Source organism: Cetorhinus maximus, chromosome 4 (genome assembly GCF_964194155.1).
Source record: "Cetorhinus maximus chromosome 4, sCetMax3.hap1.1, whole genome shotgun sequence".
Classification (NCBI taxonomy): Eukaryota; Metazoa; Chordata; class Chondrichthyes; order Lamniformes; family Cetorhinidae; genus Cetorhinus; species Cetorhinus maximus.
The window spans coordinates 108,859,478-108,879,581 of record NC_135882.1 but is presented as its reverse complement, the minus strand read 5'-3'; the positions used below and the strand labels follow the sequence as shown (position 1 = coordinate 108,879,581).

At 41.7% G+C, this 20,104-nt stretch overlaps 1 protein-coding gene across 2 annotated transcripts in view; it reads left to right on the top strand.

Moving 5' to 3' along the window:
• Positions 1 to 20,104, top strand: part of rock1 (Rho-associated, coiled-coil containing protein kinase 1) — a 224,903-nt gene that overhangs the window by 83,345 nt on the left and 121,454 nt on the right. For both annotated transcript variants that reach the window (XM_078540622.1, XM_078540621.1), the window contains 2 exons: positions 4,438 to 4,538; positions 19,473 to 19,610. In XM_078540622.1, the coding sequence (XP_078396748.1) occupies positions 4,449 to 4,538; positions 19,473 to 19,610 (228 nt within the window). In that variant the 5' untranslated portion in view covers positions 4,438 to 4,448. The remainder of the gene's footprint in view (positions 1 to 4,437; positions 4,539 to 19,472; positions 19,611 to 20,104) is intronic.

Below are 20,104 nucleotides of genomic sequence, written 5' to 3'. Positions count from 1 at the left end.
TCGTATTTTTAAACTGTGCTCCCTAGGGCTGAGATGAGGAGAAATTACTTCATTCAAAGGGTTGTGAATCTTTGAATTTCTCTACGCCAGAGAGTTAGGAATGCTGACTTGTTAAGTATATTCAAGGCGGCGCTCAATAGAGTTTTGGGCGATGAGGCAATTAAGGGGTTGTCCAAGAAGGTGGGCGAGGCAGAAATTAACCATGATCTTGTTAAATGGCAGTGGAACAGGCTCAAAGGGCTAAATGACCTACTCTGGCTCCTATTTCTTCAGCTATTACGTCAGTGACCTTCCCCCTCTCATTTGATCTGGAGTGGAAAGCTCACTATCAGTGTAGCACAGTAGTACCACCTCTGATGGAGTTGGCTCACAGTGTTTTGCTCATTTATTTGGAACCCTCCATGTCAATCTACAGAATAACCTGGATAGCACACAGGCTTGGGCTTGCAGTGGCAGTTAACGTTCATGTCACAGAAGTGCCAGCAATGACCATCTTGAGAGAACCGAGCCATCTCCACTCGGACCTTCCGTGGTCATTGTTACTGAGACACCTACCAATGGAAATGAACAGTCAAATGAAATAAACTGTATATGTGTCCCACTCTCTGCAGATAACTAATGACTTGGAATATGATTTTTGTATTATCACAAACTGTCAGGTTACAGTGCAAGGCTGCTTCAATAAAGCAGATGCCACCCTTGCAATATAACAACAAGAGACAGAGGAAAGAAGCAACAAAGAGCAATGAGAAAGACTGATGGGCCATTGTTACTGGACATTTTAACTGAAAGCTGCGGTTTTAAGTTGGTAATGATTGCCTTGGAACATAGTTGTAATCAGGTTTTGTAAGAACTTAGGAATGGCGATAAACCTTTTGGCTCATTGAGCCTGCTCTGCTATTTTGTTTGCACTGGTGGCTATTTATCTTTTAAATTCCAATTCCCCAACCTTTCCCCACATCCTCTGTACTTTTATTTCCCAAGGGCTTATCTATTTCCCTCATGAGCACCTCAATCATTCCACATCCATGGCTGTCTTAGGCAATGCGTTCCTTCTCAGCCCTCTGTGCCAAGAATTTTATTTTTGGATTTGCTTTTAACCAAGTTAGTTCTGATTTCAAGATTATGAACCCTTTTTCCTCAATTCTTCCATGAAAATAATGTATTGTTTCCTATTAGCCCTGTCAATTTCCTTAATTATTTTAAACACATCAATTAGATCACCACTTAGCCTCTTCATCTCTAGGGAATATAACCCAAGTTTGCCATGTCCTTCCATCCCAGATATTATTAATGGCGAACTATCACTGGACCATCTCCAGGACCAAATATATTGTTTCTTTTGAGGACCAAAAACAAGACATAATACTCTAGATGAAAATTAACAAACATGTTCAGTTTTCTGTTTTCTTTACTTGTGTTCAGTACCACTCCTATAATCTTGTCCTAGGTACCAGAGTGTTACTTTCATATGCCCATTATTTAGTAATGTAGCATGTGACCTTTGTCATTGCATTTAGGTTACTGGAAATTTCACATCTTTTTTCAGGATTCAGTCTGGCTGAGTGCAGCCGCAACAACACTCAAGAAGCTCAACACCATCCAGGACAAAGCAATCCTCTTGATTGCACCCCCACACCCCCATCCAACACCTTAAAAATTCACTCCCTCCACTACCAATGCACAATGACAACAGTGTACCAAGGTACGGCAACTTGCCAAGCCGCCTTCGACAGCACCTACCAAACCACAATCTCTACCACCTAGAGGAACAAGGGTAGCAGATGCTTGGGAGCACCACTTACAGATTCCCCTCCAAACAACACACCATCCTGACGTGGAGCTACATCACCATTCATTCACAGTCACTGGATCAAAATCCTGGAACTCCCTTCCTAACAGTACTGTGGTGCACCTGCACCAGAAGGACTGCAGCGATTCAGGAGTACAATTCACCACCACCTTCTCATGGGCAATTAGGGAAGGGAAGCAAATGCTGGCGTTGCCAACGACACCCACATCCCATGAAAGAATGTAAAAAAACTGAGCTTTCTGTCAGATATATATGTGAAACCCTTAGAAGTCTGATCAGGAAGAAAGAAAATAAAAAGTATCTGAGAAAGTCCAGTAACTTTTCCAATAATAATATACTTAAAGAGCGTGTGGTTTTAGGGACAATTCCATAGTCAGCAACATCCACCTAATAAGTATCACCTCCAAATTTATTTGCCATCTGATGAAAATTTCTTTCACCTTAATGGACCATTAAGCAAATGAGCCAAATGATTTTGAATTAAGTATAACTATTAAGTTTTGCCATATCTGTTTACACAGCCTGTTCTAATGACTTGTGTACACCAGGGTACTTCAATGCCATTTAAAGCTGTAGCATTTAAGGTATCATTCATTTCCATATCCCTGGTTCCAAAAATGCGTTATTTCACATTTTTCTACATTTAAGTGTTGTTCCCTCATTTCCTAAGTTGGAATCATTGATTGATAAATATATATAATATATATATAATACAAATGCTAAGTAAGAGAGTCCTTAATACAGATCTCTGCAATGCATCGTTTGCTACACCTTTTTATTGAGAGAGCGCTTTTTATATTTGCACTTTATTTCTGCCATCGAGCCATACCTCTATTTCAGCATTCCTTTAATTATATGTGCTATTTCTTTGCCATAAGTTACTTATTTGATATCAGATGGTTTTTGAAATCCACACTAACAACATTTTCTTCACCTATGCCTTACGTAGGATTACATAGGATATATGACATTTGGCCAACCAGCTCATGCTGGCATTTATGCACCACTCGAACCTGTTCCCACCTTTCCTCATCTAAATCTACCATCATAATTTTCTATTCCCTTCTCCTTCATTTGCTTGTCTAGCTTCCCCTTAGATACATCTATACTATTTGCTTCAATCACTCCCTGCAATAGCAAATTCCACATTCTCATCACTCTTTGGGTAAAGAAGTTTCTTTGAATTCCCTGTTGTATTTTTTGGTGACTGTCTTACATTGATGGCATCTATTATGCTATTCCCTACAATAGGAAACATTCTCTCTGTATCCACTCTATCAAAACCTTTCATAATTTAAAAGACCTCTGTTAGGTAATCCCTCAGACTTTTTCAAGAGAAAAGAGACCTAGCCTATCAGTCCTTTCTTGATATGTATACCCATGCACTCCTGATGTCACCCTTGTAAATCTTCTCTTCACCCTCTCCAAAAATACTTATCAAAGAATTCTACAAAGTTAATCGAGCATGAGCTGCATCATGCTACCAGAATATCAGATATTGAACCCTCACAAGCTGGACATTGAGGGAGTGGAATACCTTTTGGTTCTATTACGTGGCAGTTTTGTGTATGCAGTCAATGGCACTGCATCATGTGGAAACTTTCCATTCTAGCAAACTCTTGTGCTGGCTGCCTGCTTGTCTGTGACAAGAGAGAATGAAATAACGTTGGCTTTCTTTAAACAGAGAGCCTCCATGACCTCCGTTATGCAATTGTGTGCCAGATGCTGCTCATACCTCCCACGCGAGCCTGATAGGAGTCAGACATACAGAAATGTATCACCACAGTCACCTTGCCAGCTACTGGCAGTGCGGCCTTGCCTTGCTCTTAGGTTGGAGTTGTGGCTGCAGCAGTTGGTGGATTTCAGTTTGGACCTCCTTAATGAAGTGCAGATTTATCACACACTGTTCCTTGCTTAGCTTCAGATAGGAAAATTGCTCCCTGAGCGGATATTGCTTCCTGCCGGGAACCCTTTTCTCCCCCCACCTCCTTGCCCATCTAGCAGCGTCCTGCTTTCTGTGACCTGTGGTCATTCTCTCTGTCATGCTCACTTGTAAGAGGAAGGTCTACATCCATAACTTGCAATTAACTGGTGTGTGCAGATATTGAAATCAACAAAAAGTATTCACCTGGCACACCTTCCTCTGCAAACCTTTGCAACTTGGAGCAACTATGAAAAGCACCATAAATTGTAGAATTGTAACAATGGCCAGAAGAAATCAAGCATCAACTATTCTGAAAGTACTTGATGATCCTTTTAAACAGCGCTGGTGAGCGGACCTTGCTGATGCTTAATATATGTTCAGCTTTGCAAGCTTAAGAGAGGGCTTCGGTTGGAGTGTTGAATTCCAAAATAGCAGCTGTTGCATCATGATGTCAATCAGCATGCAATGCTGACATCATCTGCCTGCTCTGCATGTTTCTGGTGAGCGTTAATTGCACGCTAAACGCCTTCAAGGTGGTTTATGATGTGCTTCATGTCAGAAGTGTGTACGTGCACTGTGGGTGCCTTTTTGATCAATAACAGTAGTGCCCATGTTTGAGTGCTAAGTTTAATTTCTCGCCCGCAAATGTGGTCATAATTGCAATGAAGATGAACTAATACTTTTTACATTTGTTTTACAGACAAAGATGCAATGAGTAAAGTTCGGGATTTAAGAATGAAAGCAGAAGATTATGAAGTTGTTAAAGTAATTGGGAGAGGAGCATTTGGTGAAGTTCAGCTGGTGGGTTTTGGCAATGTTTTATTTGCTTTTTGTTGAAGGCTAGAATTCCAAGCAAAGAAACAATCAGAATGCTCCAACATACCATGCCATGTAGTAAAGGAGCAGCAATCTGCAGTTTCAGTCTAGCAGTTTCACCTGATTCCTAAATGTTAGGATAGCTGTACATTCTACTAATGTTTTTTTTCCTCTTGGCAAAGAGGAGAAACCTGAATTAGACCCATGAAATTCTTAGCTTGGCATACCATGAATGGGAGAGCAGAGTCAAGATGATGGGGTGATTGACCACGGTGGTCCTGGGTCATGCTTTGAGCATCACTGCTTTGTGCAAACTACATAATAATAAAAATATATTTGGTAAGGTGGGGTTGAGGTAGAAGATCAGCCATGGTTGCATTGAATGCAGAGCAGGCTCAAGAGGTCTACGTCTGCTCCTATTTCTTATGTTCTTGCTTTCTTACATTTCTCACAGTTAGCTTTTTCAGCGTATCCTAGAAAGGCATCATATTTTAATATTATGCCCTGAACTCTTGATGTAAGAATAGCTCTTTTTTTACAAATTTAATGAATAATACAGCACACAACATAGCTGCTCTGTGAAGCTTTATTCATTGTAATGCGTTTTGTGTGATTTCCAAAGGAATGAGTGTATGGCTGTACATTTAACATAATAGCTGCTGTGTAATTTTGTTTAAAGCTTTTTTTTAAAAGCTATTCAGATGTGTACTTTCTATTGGTTATTTTTAAATTGTTTTGATCTTGTTATGAAAAGGAGTTTATTTTGCCAAGTAATTTAAGTTATTAAGCGGTCAAACATGTTTCTACACATAAGAACTAGTATTGAGAAAACATGTACTGCCTCTACTTCCCTGAATTTTCAACTTTCACTTGTTCAGTGTTTTTCTCGCGGGAAGCAACTGAAACAGGGGACTGAACGTGTGAAAATGTGAATGCAAGTCTGTGTGCTAGTAGTAGGCTAACCACTTCAACACTGAACTTGCATCTCCCAATTGAATGATTGCAAAATTGATTTAATAGCAGCCAAAGTAAGTAACAAAATTTCTATGCCAGTGGGCATGTTAATTAGATGTAACAATTTCATAAAAATCAGTGAGTTCTTGACTTTTTTTGCTGCTTTCAACCAACCTTGGGACAAGATTTGACCTTCTGCCAGACTTAATGTCATATTTTGCAGTTTTGTGGGTATTCAGCTCGTTATTGATGTCGTTAATGAATTTTCAGGCTTACCTTGTTAAAGCATCTTTCTTACATAAGTTATATTCTTCTCCCAAAAAACACAGAATAGCTCTGATGAATTTCAAGATGGTAATCAGCAATATTTATGCTCATCATTTCCACATTTATAACATTGACTTTTAGGAAATTTGTGCAAAAATTAATGTCTCAGCTCTTCATTTAGGTCAATTCGTCAAATACATTACTCACTCCCCCCATCGGGGGAATTATAAATGCACACCATGTCCCAGAGTGCATCAGTGTGCTGTTACTTGTGTGTTGTGTGCCATCAGCTCAATTTATGTCTGACAATTGTATCAATACTCAACAGAAGAATTAGCTCTGAGACTTGTGGAGGAAGTGTTTGGTTTTCTAAGAGGGAATCACCCTCATATATATATATATATATATATATTATATATATATATATGTCATATATATATATATACATTCATTTTGTTTTGGAATTTTAGCATTAAGTACAAATACAAAATCTTATTTATAAACCTTGCAGGATGCAATTTCAAGAGGTGCACATTGAAATAGCACAGTAGTTATCTTTCAGTAACGGAAAGATTTAATTTGAATTGTATTTGGTTTTAGTCACCTGAGTATGGTGATGAATTATGGAAGATGGACCACTTGTTCCATTGTCACCTCCTGTCTGTGTCGTGCAATGCTGTTGACCTTGCCTTAAAAAAATAATAATGCCAAGGCACAGGTAGATACGATTCAACAATCTTGTTATTACAATTAAAATAAAAATAGGCTGTGCTGAAACTTTCGCACCTCCACCAGCCTAAGCATCAGTGAGAGAATAATCAGTTTGACTTTACCACGTTATTTTTATACTTCATTGCATGAATTGTTAGACTTTGATTTGGAGCTGTGGGAAAAAAAAAGATTTGGTTCCTTAAATTGTTGTGACATCAGGAGAATATTTTTATCATAGGCTTAAAACCAAAATGCAAATCGCAGAATTGTTATGGTACAGAGGGAAGCCGTTCAGCCCATTGTGTCTGCACTGGCTCTCCGAATGAGCATTATGATTCAGTGTCATTCTTCTGCCTTTTCCCTGTAACCCTGCACATTGTTTCTCTTTAAATAATCACCTAATGACCTCTTGAATGCATGAGTTGAACCTGCCTCCACCACACTTCCAGGCAGTGCATTCCAGACTCGAACCACTCGCTGTGTGAAATAAGGTTTTTGTCGCATCACATTTGCTTCTTTTGCAAATCACTTTAAATCTGTGCCCTCTTGTTCTCGGTCCTTTTACAAGTGGGAATAGTTTCTCCCTTTCTACTCTGTCCAGCCCCCTCATGATTTTGAAAGCTCTATCAAATCTCCTCCTCCTCCTTCTCTTCAAGGAGAACAGCCCCAACTTCTCCAATCTACCTTCATAACTAAAGTTTCTCATCCCTGGAAACATTTTTGTAAGTCTCTTCTGCATTCTCTCCAATGCGTTCACATCTTTCCTAAAGTGTGGCGCCCGGAGCTGTACACAGTACTCCAGCTGAGGTCCAACTAGTATCCTATACAAGTTCAGCATAACCTCCTTGTACTCTATGCCCCAATTCATAGAGCCTAGGATACTGTATGCTTTATTAACTGCTCTCTCCACCTGCCCTGCCACCTTTAATAAGTTTTGCACATGTACAGCCAAGTTCCCCTGCTCCTTTAGAGTTGTACGCCTTATTTTATATTGCCTCTCTATATTCTTCCTACCAAAATGAATCACCTCACACTTCTCTGCATTCAACTTCATCTGCCGCCCCTATCTGCCCACTCCACCATTTATGTGCCTGTAGAAGATTTTGGGATTCCCCTTTATTTTGGCTGCCAGTCTTTTCTCATAGTCCCTCTTTGCTTCTCTTATTTGCTTCTTCATCTCTCCTCTGAACCTTCTGTATTCAGCTTGGTTCTCAATTGTATTTTCTATCTAACATCTGTCATAAGCACACTTTTCCTTCTTTGTCTTAATTTCTGTCTTCTTTTTCATCCAGGGATTTGTTTGCCCTCCTTTTCCCTTTTGAGGGAATATACCTTGACTGTGCCCGAACCATTTCTTCTTTGAAGGTAGCCCATTGTTCAGCTACAGTTTATTTCCTGCCAACCTTTGGTTCCAATCTGTCCAGCCCAGCTCCGTTCTTGCCCCATTGAAGTCAGCTCTCTCCCAGTTAATTATTCTTACTCTGGATTGCCCATTGTCCTTTTCTACCATTATCCTAAACCTTACAACACAATGAACATTTTCTGCAGGATTTGATATCAATGTAATCTTGGAGAACTTGGAGAAATTTTGTAATGTGGGGTAACTTTGATGGTGTATTTGACCAAGTAATGGACAAAAAGCTAGTCCTTGGAATAAACATTTCCTGTGCCAAATTAGGAACCTAGAATTGTTTTTTCTTTTCCAACCCCTTCTTCCTTACTCATTGTAGTTATGCTTACAAAAAGTTTTTGCAGTGTTAGGAGATTGCCATGTCTTACTGCCCACTTGGAGCAAATAGATAGATACCAGTAAAATGAGGTTAACAGTAATTCTCCTGTTCCATGGCTCTCTCCTTAAGATTAAACACTTAAAGGAGGTCCAGCTAGAGCACCATAAAACTTTTCAGCTCATTAGGAGGCCATTCAGCTTTTTGTTGGAGCAATCCATATCTAATCCCATTGCCCTGCTCTCTCATTATAGACCTGTATCTTTCTCTCCTTTAACAGTTATCAATTTTCAAAAGAAACATTTGGCTCTGTCTCAAACATTCATTTGAAGCAAAGCATTTCAATCCCAAACAGTACGCTGTGTAAATAAACGTCTGCTAACCTTTCCTCTTCTCTTAATCACTATTTTAGATTGATGACACATTGTCATTGACTCCTCAAGCAGAGAAAATAATTTTTCCTTGTTCACGCTATCAGAACACTTTATAATTTTCAAGACCTCGATTAAATCTTCTCTTAGTCGCCTTTGCTTCAGTGAAAATAGTACCAGAATCTAAAGTCTCCTCACAACTACTGTTTCACATCCTTAGTATCACCCTAGTAAATCTACACTATATTCTCTCGTATAGCTTAAATGATCTTTCTATGACTGGTGTCTAAAGCCTCATACAGTACTGTAACTATGATCCAGCCAATGTTTTATACAAATTTATAACAACAAATTTATCATTACTATGTGGCCTATGCCCTTATTTATGATACACTTTTTTTTGGCCTTATTTATGGCTTTACCTACCTGCACTTGCTTTCAGGGAATTGTGTATTTAAGCAACCAGGGCTATCTGTTCATCCACAACTTTTTTTGTCTTTCAGGTGCTATATATTGGCACTCTTTGTTTTTCAGTCCCAAAATGTATAATCTCAAACTTATCTGTTAAATTGCATGTGCTCCCTTGCTGCCTAACTGAAGTCTTTTGCAATTCTTCCTAACCAAAATAGTCTTGCTCAAGACCAAATTATTTATATTTACGTAACAGAAATGAAGCCAACACTCATCCATGGGGTACTCTACTTCCAACCATTCTCCAATCCAAGGAACAGCTATTTACTCGAAGTCATAGTCCTGTAACTAACCCTCTATCCATGCTCCTACATTTTCTCCTGTTGAAAAATTCAGGGGTATGGCAGTAGACTCTGAGATATGTTATCAATGCCTTTTGAAAAACCATATGTACTTCACGCGCTGCCTTCCCTTTGCCCATACCATTATCTACCAGTAGAAATCCCTGACCTGTCACAGGTATGACAACACTGACGTTGTTTAGCCGTGTTAATAGAAACTACCGCATGCACAATTCAAGTAAATTTACTTCACATGTATATTCACTTAATGAGAATATACTACCATTCCCTAGTGTCAAAACAAATTGTATTTACACAGCACCTTTAATGTAATAAGTGCCTCAACATGCTTCACAGGAGCGCTATGAAGCAAAATTTGAAACTAAGCCACTTAAGGCACATAGCCAAAAGCTTATTAAAGAGGCAGATTTTAAGGAGTATCTTAAAGGAGGAAAGAGAGGTAGAGAAGTGGAAGGGTTTAGGGACAAAATTTCAAAGCTTAGGGACTAAGCAGCTGAAGTCACAGCTTCATGGAGCAATTAAAATCGGGAATGCTCAAGAGGCCAGAGTAGATGAACGCAGACCCTTGGAGGGTTGTGGAGCTGGAGGAGATGAAGGTGATAGGGAGTGCCGAGGCCACAGAGAAACTTGAAAATGAGGCTGAGCATTTTAAAACTGAGGTATTGCTTAACTCGGGGGCCAACATAGGTCAGTGAGCACAGGGGTGATAGACAATGTTCCCTGCAAGCCACGCTGCCGCGGAGCAACTCACAGGTCCCCATTGCATGCCATGCTCAAGTCACTTTAAGTTGTTGCACAAAAAAATGAGAAGGGCTGTGCACTCCTCACCCCCGCATCCTGCCCCCAAACACCACAGGGAATGATTTTTTTTTCATTTTTTCATGGGAGGTGAGCATTGCTTCTTGCATGTTGTTGGAACTTCACTCATCCAGTCAAGTGGAGAGTATTCCATCACACTCCTAACTTGTGTCTTGTAGACGGTGATAAGCTTTGGGGAGTCAGGAGGTGAGTCACTCGCCACAGAATTCCCAGCCTCTAAGCTGCTCTTGTAGCCACAGTAATTATGTGGTTGGTCCAGTTCAGTTTCTGGCCAATGGTAAACCCCAGGATGTTGATCGTGGGGAATTCAGCGATGGTAATGCCATTGAATGTCACGAATGGATAGTTAGATTCTCTCTAGGAGATGGCCATTGCCCGGCACTTGTGTGGCACAAATGTTACTTGCCACTTGTCAGCCTAAGTCTAACTGTTGTCCAGGTCTTTAGATGTGGACCCAGACAGCTTCAGTATCTGAGGAGTCGCAAGCGGCACTGAACATTGTACAATCATCAGCGAGCATTCCCACTTCTGACCTTTTGATGGAGAGAAGGTAATTGAAGCAGCTGATGACAGTTGGGCCTAGGGCACTAGCCTAGGAACTCTTGCCGTGATGCCCTGGGACTGAGATGATTGACCTCTAATAATCACAACCATCTGCCTTTGTGATAAGTATGACTCGAACCAGTGGAGAGTTCCCCCCCCTATTCCCATTGACTTCAGTTTTGCTAGGGCTCCTTGATGCCACACTCGGTCAAATGCTGCCTTGATGTCAAGGGCAGTCACTCTCACCTCACCTCTGAAGTTCAGCTCTTTTGTCCATGCTTCAACCAAGGCTGTAATGAGGTCAGGAGCCAAGTGGTCCTGGTGGAACCCAAACTGAGCATCAGTGAGCAGGTTATTGTTGAGTAAAGGCCCTTTCAAAGCACTATTGATGACACCTTTCATCACTTGGCTGATGGTTACAGAATCACAGAATTGTTACAACACAAAAGGAGACTATTTGGCCCATTGTGCCCCGGCTCTCCAGAGGAGCAATTCACCTAGTGCCATTCTGCTACCTTCTCCCCATAACCCTGCACATTCTTCCTTTTCACATAAGTCTAATTCCCTTTTGAATGCTTTGATTGGATCTGCCTCCACACACTCTTAGGCAGTGCATTCCAGAGCTTAACCACTTACTACTTGAATAAGTTTTTTTCTCATTGCATTTGCTTCTTTTGGCAATTATTTTAAATCTGTGCTCTCTCATTCTCAATCCTTTCACGAGTCATAGAGGTCTATAGCACTGAAAAAGGCCCTTCGGCCAAACAAATCTGCACCGGTCAAACAAGTACCTAACTATTCTAATCCCATTTTCCAGCATTTGGCCCATAGCTTTGTATGCCATGGCATTGCAAGTGCACATCCAAATACTTCTTAAATGTTATGAGGGCTTCTGCCTCTACCACCCTTTCAGGCAGTAAGTTCCAGATTCCCACCACCCTCTGGTGAAAAAATTCTTCCCTCTAAACCTCCTGCCCCTTACCTTAAATCTATGCCCCCTGGTTATTGATCCCTCCACCAAGGACAAAAGTTCCTTCCTGTCTACCCTATCTATGCCCCTCATAATTTTATACAGCTCAATCATGTGCCCTCTCAATCTCCTCTGCTCCGGGGAAAATAACCCTAGTCTATCCAATCTCTCCTCAAATCTAAAACTCTCCAGCCCAGGCAACATCCTGGTAAATCTCCTCTGCACTCTCTCTAGTGCAATCACATCCTTCCTAAATAGACTGGGAACAATTTCTCCCTATCTCCTCTGTCCAGACCCCTTATGATTTCAAACACCTCGATCAAATCTCCTCTCAGCCTTCTTTTCTCCAAGGGAAACAGCCCCAACTTCTCCAATCGATCTTCATAACTGAAGTTCCTCATCCCTGATCTTCTCTGCAATCAATCCAATGCCTTCACATCCTTCTCAAAGTGGGCACCTAGAACTGGATGCAATACTCCAGCTGAGACTGAACTAGTGTCTTATTCAAGTTCCACATGACATCCTTGCTCTTGTGCTCTATGCCCCTATTAATAAAGCCTAGGATACTGTATGCTTTATTAACCATTCTCTCGATCTGTACGGGCACCTTCAATTATGCATATATTCTTCCAGGTCCCTCTGCTCCTGCATCCCCTTTAGAATTGTACACTTCATTTTATATTATCTCTCCATGTTCTCCCTATCAAAATGAATCGCTTCACATTTCTCAACATTGAGCTTCATTTGCCACCTGTCTGCCCATTCCACCAACTTGTCTATGTCCTTTTGAAGCTTTGCATCATCCATTTTATTCTTTCGCAGGATGTAGGTATCACTGGCTAGGCCAGCATTTATTGCCCATCCCTAATTGCCCTTGAGAAGGCGGTCATGAGCCACCTTTTTGAGCCGCTGCAGTCGATGTTGTATAGGTACAACCACAGTGCTGTTTGGAAGGGAGTCCCAGGATTTTGGCTCAGCAACAGTGAAGGAATGGTGATATAGTTCCAAGTCAGGATGTTGAATGGCTTGAAGGGGAACTCGCCTCATCACAGCCTCATCAACTGTCTCCTTTACCTCTTCAAAAAACTCCAAGTTACTTGAGCATGATTTTCCCTTAAGAAATCCATGCTGGCTTTCCTTAATTAACCCACATTTGTCCATGTGACTATTAATTTTGTGCTGAATTTTTGTTTCTAGATGTTTCCCCAGAACCAAATTTAAACTGACTGGCCTGCATTTGCTGGGCTTTGCAAGTTTCCAGTCCTCTGGCACCACCCCTGAGTCTAAGGAAGACTGAAAAGTTTTGGCCAGTGTCTCCGTAATTTTGACTCTCATTTCCCTCGGTATCCTTGGATGAATCTCATACGGTTCTGGTGCTTTATCAAATTTATGTATAGCTTATCCAGTAGCTCTGCTTTATCAATTTTAAACATTTTTAGTATTTGAATTATCTCCTTGGTCATCTCCTTTGTCACCATGGCTTCTTCCTTGGTAAAGACAGATGCAAAGTATTAATTTCATACATCAGCCATGCCCTCTGCTGCCATGCTTAAATCAACTTTTTGATCCCTAATCAGCCCCACTCCTCCTCTTCCCACCCTTTTACTATTTATATGCGTATAGAAGACTTTGAGGTTCCCTTTCATGTTGGCTGCCAATCTCTCCTCATATCCCCTCTTTTCTTCTTTTATTTGCTTTTTCATTTCTCCTCTTATTCAGCCTGGTTCTCAATTGAATTTTGTGCCTGACGTCATAAGCGCACTTTTTCTTCTTTATCTTAATTTCTATCTCTTTTGTCTTCCCTTTTGAGGGAATATACCTTGACTGCAACCGAACTATCTCTTGGTAGCCCATTATTCAGCTATTGTTTTTCTTGCCAACCTTTGACTCCTATTTAATTGACCTGGATCCATTCTTACCCCATTGAAGTTGGCTTTCCCCCAGGTAATTATCCTTATTCTGGATTGTTCTTTGCCCTTTCTCATAAGTCAGCCTAAACCTTATTAAACAATGCTCACTGTCCCCTAAATGTTCTCCTACTGACACTTGATCTGCTTTGCCCACCTCATTCCCAAGAACCAGGTCCAGCAGTTCCTCCTTATTGGACTGGAAACAGTGCTGTAGAAAATTTTCCTGAACATTCTCTAGGAACTCTTGTCCTTCTCTGACCATTACACTATTACTGCCTCATTGCATGTTTGCATAATGAAAGTCCCACATTATAACTAATCTATCATTTTTGCAACTCTCTCAAATTTCCCAGCAAATTTCTCCTCTATGTCCTTCCACTATTTAGTGGCTTATAGACTACACCAAGAAATGTAACCGCGCCCTTTTTGTTCCTTAGCTCTAGCCAAATGGATTCTGTCCTTGATCCTTCTGGGACATCCTCTTTTTCTACTGCCACCCCTCCTCCTTTTCTTCCTTTCATGAACACCTTGCATCCAGGAATATTTAACACCCAGTCCTGCCCTTTTTTGAGCCTTGTGTGTTGTAACCACAACATCGTATTTCCACATGGCAATCTGCCCCTATAACTCATCTGTTTTATTTGCCACACTCAGTGCTTTCACATATGTGCACAGTAACCTTTATTTAGAGAGGAATACAGTTAACATTTCGAGCCCGTATGACTCTTCATCAGAACTAAAGAAAAATAGAAATGAGGTGAAATATAAGCTGTTTGAGGGGGGTGGGACAGGTGGAGCTGGATAGAAGGACAGTGATAGGTGGAGGCAAAGAAGAGATTACCAAAGATGTCATAGTCAAAAGGACAAAGGGGTGTTGACGGTGGTGATATTAGCTAAGGAATGTGTTAATGGTGACACTAAGGGTAGAAAGTAGGACAGGCAAGTGACAGATGGCCCTAGTGGGGGTGGGGTAGGGGGAAGGGATCGAAATGGGCTAGAAGGTGGAGATAAAACAATGGATGGAAATAAATTTTAAAATAATAGAAATAGGTGGGAAAAGAAAAATATATTTTAAAAATTTAAATAATTAGAAAAAAGGGGGATTGGAAAGGGGGTGGGGATGGAGGAGTGAGTTCATGATCTGAAGTTGTTGAATTCAATGTTAAGTCCGGAAGGCTGCAAAGTGCCTAATCGGAAGATGAGGTGCTGTTCCTCCAGTTTGCGTTGATCTTCACTGGAACGTTGCAGCAGGCCAAGAACGGCCATGTGCGTATGAGAGCAAGGTGGTGTGTTGAAATGGCAAGCAACAGGGAGGTCTGGATCATGCTTGCGGAGAGACCGAAGGTGTTCCGCAAAGCGGTCACCCAGTCTGCGTTTGGTCTCTCCAATGTAGAGGAGACCTCATTGGGAGCAACGAATGCAGTAGACTAAATTGAGGGAAGTGCAAGTGAAGTGCTGCTTCACTTGAAAGGAGTGTTTGGGCCCTTGGCTGGTGAGGAGGGGGGAAGTAAAGGGGCAGATGCACGGGAGATGGGCTGGACATGGTTGAGGGCCCTGTCAACCACTGTGGGTGGGAAACCTCAGGTATGGAAGAAGAACATGTCAGAGGAACTGATTTGGAAAGTCGCATCATCAGAACAGATGTGACAGAGGCGAAGGAACTGTGAGAATGGGATGGAGCCCTTACAGGAAGCAGGGTGTGAGGAGCTGTAGTCGAGGTAGCTATGGGAGTCGGTAGGCTTGTAATGAATATTGGTGGACAGTCTATCACCAGAAATTGAGACAGAGAGGTCATGGAAGGGAAGGGAACTGTCAGTGATGGACCATGTGAAAATGATGGAGGGGTGGAAATTGGAAGCAAAATTAATAAATTTTTCCAGGTCCACGTCTGATGCCACTTTCCAAAACAGTTCCCCTGACATGTCTTCCTTCTTCCTTAACCGAGGTTTTCCACCCACGGTGGTTGACAGGGCCCTCAACCGTGTCCGGCCCATCTCCCGCGCATCCGCCCTCACACCTTCCTCTCCCTCCCAGAACCATGATAGGGACCCTTGTCCTCACTTATCACCTCACCAGCCTCCACATTCAAAAGATCATCCTCCGCCATTTCCGCCAACTCCAACATGATGCCACCGCCAAACACATCTTCCCTTAACCCCGCCCCCACCCCCCCAGGTTGGCATTCCGTAGGGACCGTTCCCTCCGGGACACCCTGGCCTACTCCTCCAACACCCTCTACACCTCAACCCCCTCCCACGGCACCTTCCCATGCAACTGCAGAAGGTGCAACACCTGCCCCTTTAATTCCCCCTTCCTCACCATCCAAGGGCCCAAACACCGCTTTCAAGTGAAGCAGCACTTCACTTGCACTTCCCTCAATTTAGTCTACTCCATTTGCTGCTCCCAATGCGGTCTCCTCTACATTGGAGAGACCAAACGCAGACTGGGTGACCGCTTTGCGGAACACCTTCGATATGTCCCCAAGCATGATCCAGACCTCCCTGTCGCTTGCAATTTCAACATGCCACCCTGCTCTCATGCCCACATGTCCGTCCTTGGCCTGCTGCAATGTTCCACTGAAGCTCAACACAAACTGGAGGAACAGCACTTCATCTTCCGATTAGGCACTTTACAGCCTTCCGGACTTAACATTGAGTTCAACAACTTCAGATCATGAACTCTCTCCTCCATCCCCAACCCTTTCCGATCCCCCTTTTTTCTAATAATTTAAATTTTTTAAATATATTTTTCTTTTCCCTTCTATTTCTATTATTTTAAAATTTATTTCCATCCATTGTTTTATCTCCACCTTTTAGCCCATTTCGATCCCTTCCCCCTACCCCACCCCCACTAGGGCCATCTGTCACTTGCTCGTCCTACTTTCTACCCTTATTGTCACAATTAGCACATTCCTTAGCTAATATCACCACCGTCAACATGCCTTTGTCCTTTTGTCTATGGCACCTTTGGCAATCTCTTGTTTGCCTCCACCTATCACTGGCCCTCTATCCAGCTCCACCTGTCCCACCTCCCTCAAACAGCTTATATTTCACCTCATTTCTCTTTTTCTTTAGTTCTGATGAAGAGTCATATGGACTCGAAACGTTAACTGTATTCCTCTCCGCAGATGCGGTCAGACCTGCTGAGTTTTTCCAGCTATTTTTGTTTTTCTTTCAGATTTCCAGCATCTGCAGTATTTTGCTTTTAACCTTTATTTAGACTTTATTATTTTCTCCCTTACTCTGACGCCACCTATTAATTTAATATTCCTTATTCTAGCTCCATCTGTCTCTCCCAGTATTCTGTGGACCTTGGCATTCCTCTCTGGTATTATATTCTGGTTCCCGCACCCTTGCCAAGTTACTTTAAACCCTCCCCAGTAAGACTGACAAGGAATTCAATCTTGGCTCTATTAAGGTGCAACCTTTCTGGCCTGTACCGGCCCCATGTCCTCCAGAGCCAGTTCCAATGTCCCAAGACATTGCTCTCCCTCCTGCACCATCTTTCCAGCCATGAATTCATCTAGTTTATCATCCTGTTTCTACACTCACTTGCATGTAGTACTGGGAGTAATCTGGAGATAACTACTTTTTAGGTCCTGCTTGCCAATTTCCTACCTAGCTCCCTTAATTCTGACTGCGGGACCATATCCCTCTTTCAGCCTATGTAATTTCTACCAATGTGGACCACGACTGCTAACTGTTCATCCTCTTCCCTCAGGGTGCACTACATCTGCTCAGTGACCTCCTTGACTCTGGCACCAGGGAGGCAACACACCATCCTATCTATTCCCCTAACTATTGAATCAACCATCACTATCGCTCCTCTAGTCTTGCTTGTACCCCCGCCTTTCCCTGTAAAGCTGAGCCACATGTGATGCCATGGACTTGGCTCTGCTTGCACTCTCCAGATGAACCATCATGCTCATCAGTATTCAGAACTGAATCCTGGTTGGAGAGGGATGCATTTGGGGGACTTCTGCACTACCTGCCTGTTGCTTTTTGACTGCCTGGTGGTCACCCATTCCCTCCCTCCCTGCATACTCTTAAGCTGCAAGGTAGCCACATCTGTAAATGTGCTATTCACAAATATCTCAATCTCACGGTTGCAGCGCAGTGATGCCAGCTGCTGCTCAAGTTCCAAACTCCAGAGCTCAAGCTGCTGCAACTGATGACATTTCCTGCACAAATGGTTATCCAGGACACTGGAAGCGTCCTGGAGCGCCCACGTAGCACAGGCTATGCACTCTAGAGGTTGGGGCATCCCTGCCATTTTTCTATTTATTAGTAATCCATGCTACTGCTAATAAACCTTACCCATACTCTTGCTGCTTTTATGGCCCCGTTGCTCTCTGAAACAGTGTCATTTTTATGGCCCTGCTGATTTCTGAAATCATGCCACTTTTATGGTCCCACTGCTGTCTGAAATCTCATCGCTTTTATGGCCTTTAAGGATTAGGGATTCTTAAGGATTAATAGGAGTCTGATGGGGCAATGCTAATAAATCCTACTAATATTTAACACACCTTACTGATAGTAATAAAACTTACTTAAACATAAAAGATAAGACTCACCAATTACTCACTTGTTACTTATTATTAATACTTAATATTCTTATTGTTTTTAATCTGCCAGTTGCTTAGACTCAGTTCTGAAGCAGCAGCACTCACCAACCAATCAACTTATGACTTCCCCGTGTCTGATCAGCTCTGAACTAGCAGGCTGTGTCTTAGAGATGGCCCTGCTGCTCTTTGAACGCTTCCTGATTTTGCGGCCCTGTTCAGCTCCTCTTGCCGCCTTTATGTCCCCGCTGCTGTCTGAACTCTCGCCACTTTTATGGCTCTGCTGCTCTCCAAACTCTTGCCGTTTTTATGGCCCCGTTGCCTTCTGAAACATTGTCATTTTTATGGCCCTGCTGATCTCTGAAATCGCGCCACTTTTATGGTCCCACTGCTGTCTGAAATCTCATCGCTTTTATGGCCCTTAAGGATTAGGGATTCTTAAGGATTAATAGGAGACTGATGGGGCAGTAGTTGATTGGACTCAGTTTTTCCTTGCACTTTGTGGACAGAATATACCTGGGCAGTTGACAACTTTGTCGGATCAATGCTAGCATTGTAGCTATGCAGGAGCAACTTGGCTAGATGTGCAGCTAGTTCTGGAACACAGCTCTTCAGCTTTACAGTTAGGATGTTGTTGGGATACTGTCTTTGCAGTATCCAATGCGCTCAGCCATTTCTCTTAACAAGTGGAGTGAATCAAATTGGCTGAAACTTGGCATCTGTAAATGTGGAACGGTTGAGAAAACAACAAACCCTATAAAGATACTCGAGGAAACATCTTGAGCAAGCAATTTAATTAGATTTTCACTGGTTGCTGATTCATAGCTTTTCTACCTTCCTTCTGGTCAGTAGAACTTACAAAATAGTGTTTTGCGTCTTTTCCTTTTTTAATTGCTGTGGCATTTGTGTGAATTACTGATATTGTTCCATGGAGTGAAGAAGATTTAATGTGTGCAACACAGACTCAATGCATGATGGACATAAGTTAGATACAAAACTTCTAATTAATCTTTTAGAAACTAAAGACTTCTGCTGTTTATAAAGTTTGTCTAATTTTCACGATAAAATTTGAGATTTTTAAATGTTTGCAACTCAATTATTTTAAGTCATTCATTATTTGTTGACAAATTTGGAAATTGAAAGGATAAATTCCAATGTGTTTCATGAAATTAAAATATTTTAACTATTGAGTGGCACATATAGTCATTAAAAATTACTGAGGGTAAAAAAACATGATGGGTATATTCATCTGATGTTAAACATGACATTATTTAGCCTTGGAGTTAACTGCTATTGCAATATTTCTTTTTAAGGTGAGACACAGAGGTACAAGAAAAGTATTTGCAATGAAACTGCTCAGCAAGTTTGAGATGATTAAGCGATCTGATTCAGCATTCTTCTGGGAAGAGAGGGGCATTATGGCTTTTGCCAATAGTCCATGGGTTGTACAGGTATTTTAAATTTGTTTTTACTATTATGTGCAGTTGTATTGAGTAGTTTTGCAAATCTGTGTATAAACTATGGATTTGTTGAATCTGAAAATCATCACATCCAAGTTGTTATAAATGATTTTCAACTTGAAAAATAATTACTTCACCAATAAATCTGAGAGGTTAACGAATAATCAAGTGACTAACTAAACCATACTGATCAGGAAGGTCCCAGATTCATTCCTGGCCTGATAGTGATAATCTGATTTCAGCTGGGGCAGCCGTACGGATATGGATGAAGCAAAAATCTGCCAATGTTCTTGCTTTAATGATAAAAACAAAATACTGAGGATGCTGGAAATCTGAAACAAAAACAAAATGCTGGAAAAGCTCAGCAGGTCTGACAGCATCTGTGGAGAGAGAAACAGAGTTGACGTTTCGAGTCCATATGACTTCTTCAGAGCTACAGAGAAGTAGAAATGTGGTGAAATTTATACTGTTTAAGGCGGGGTGGA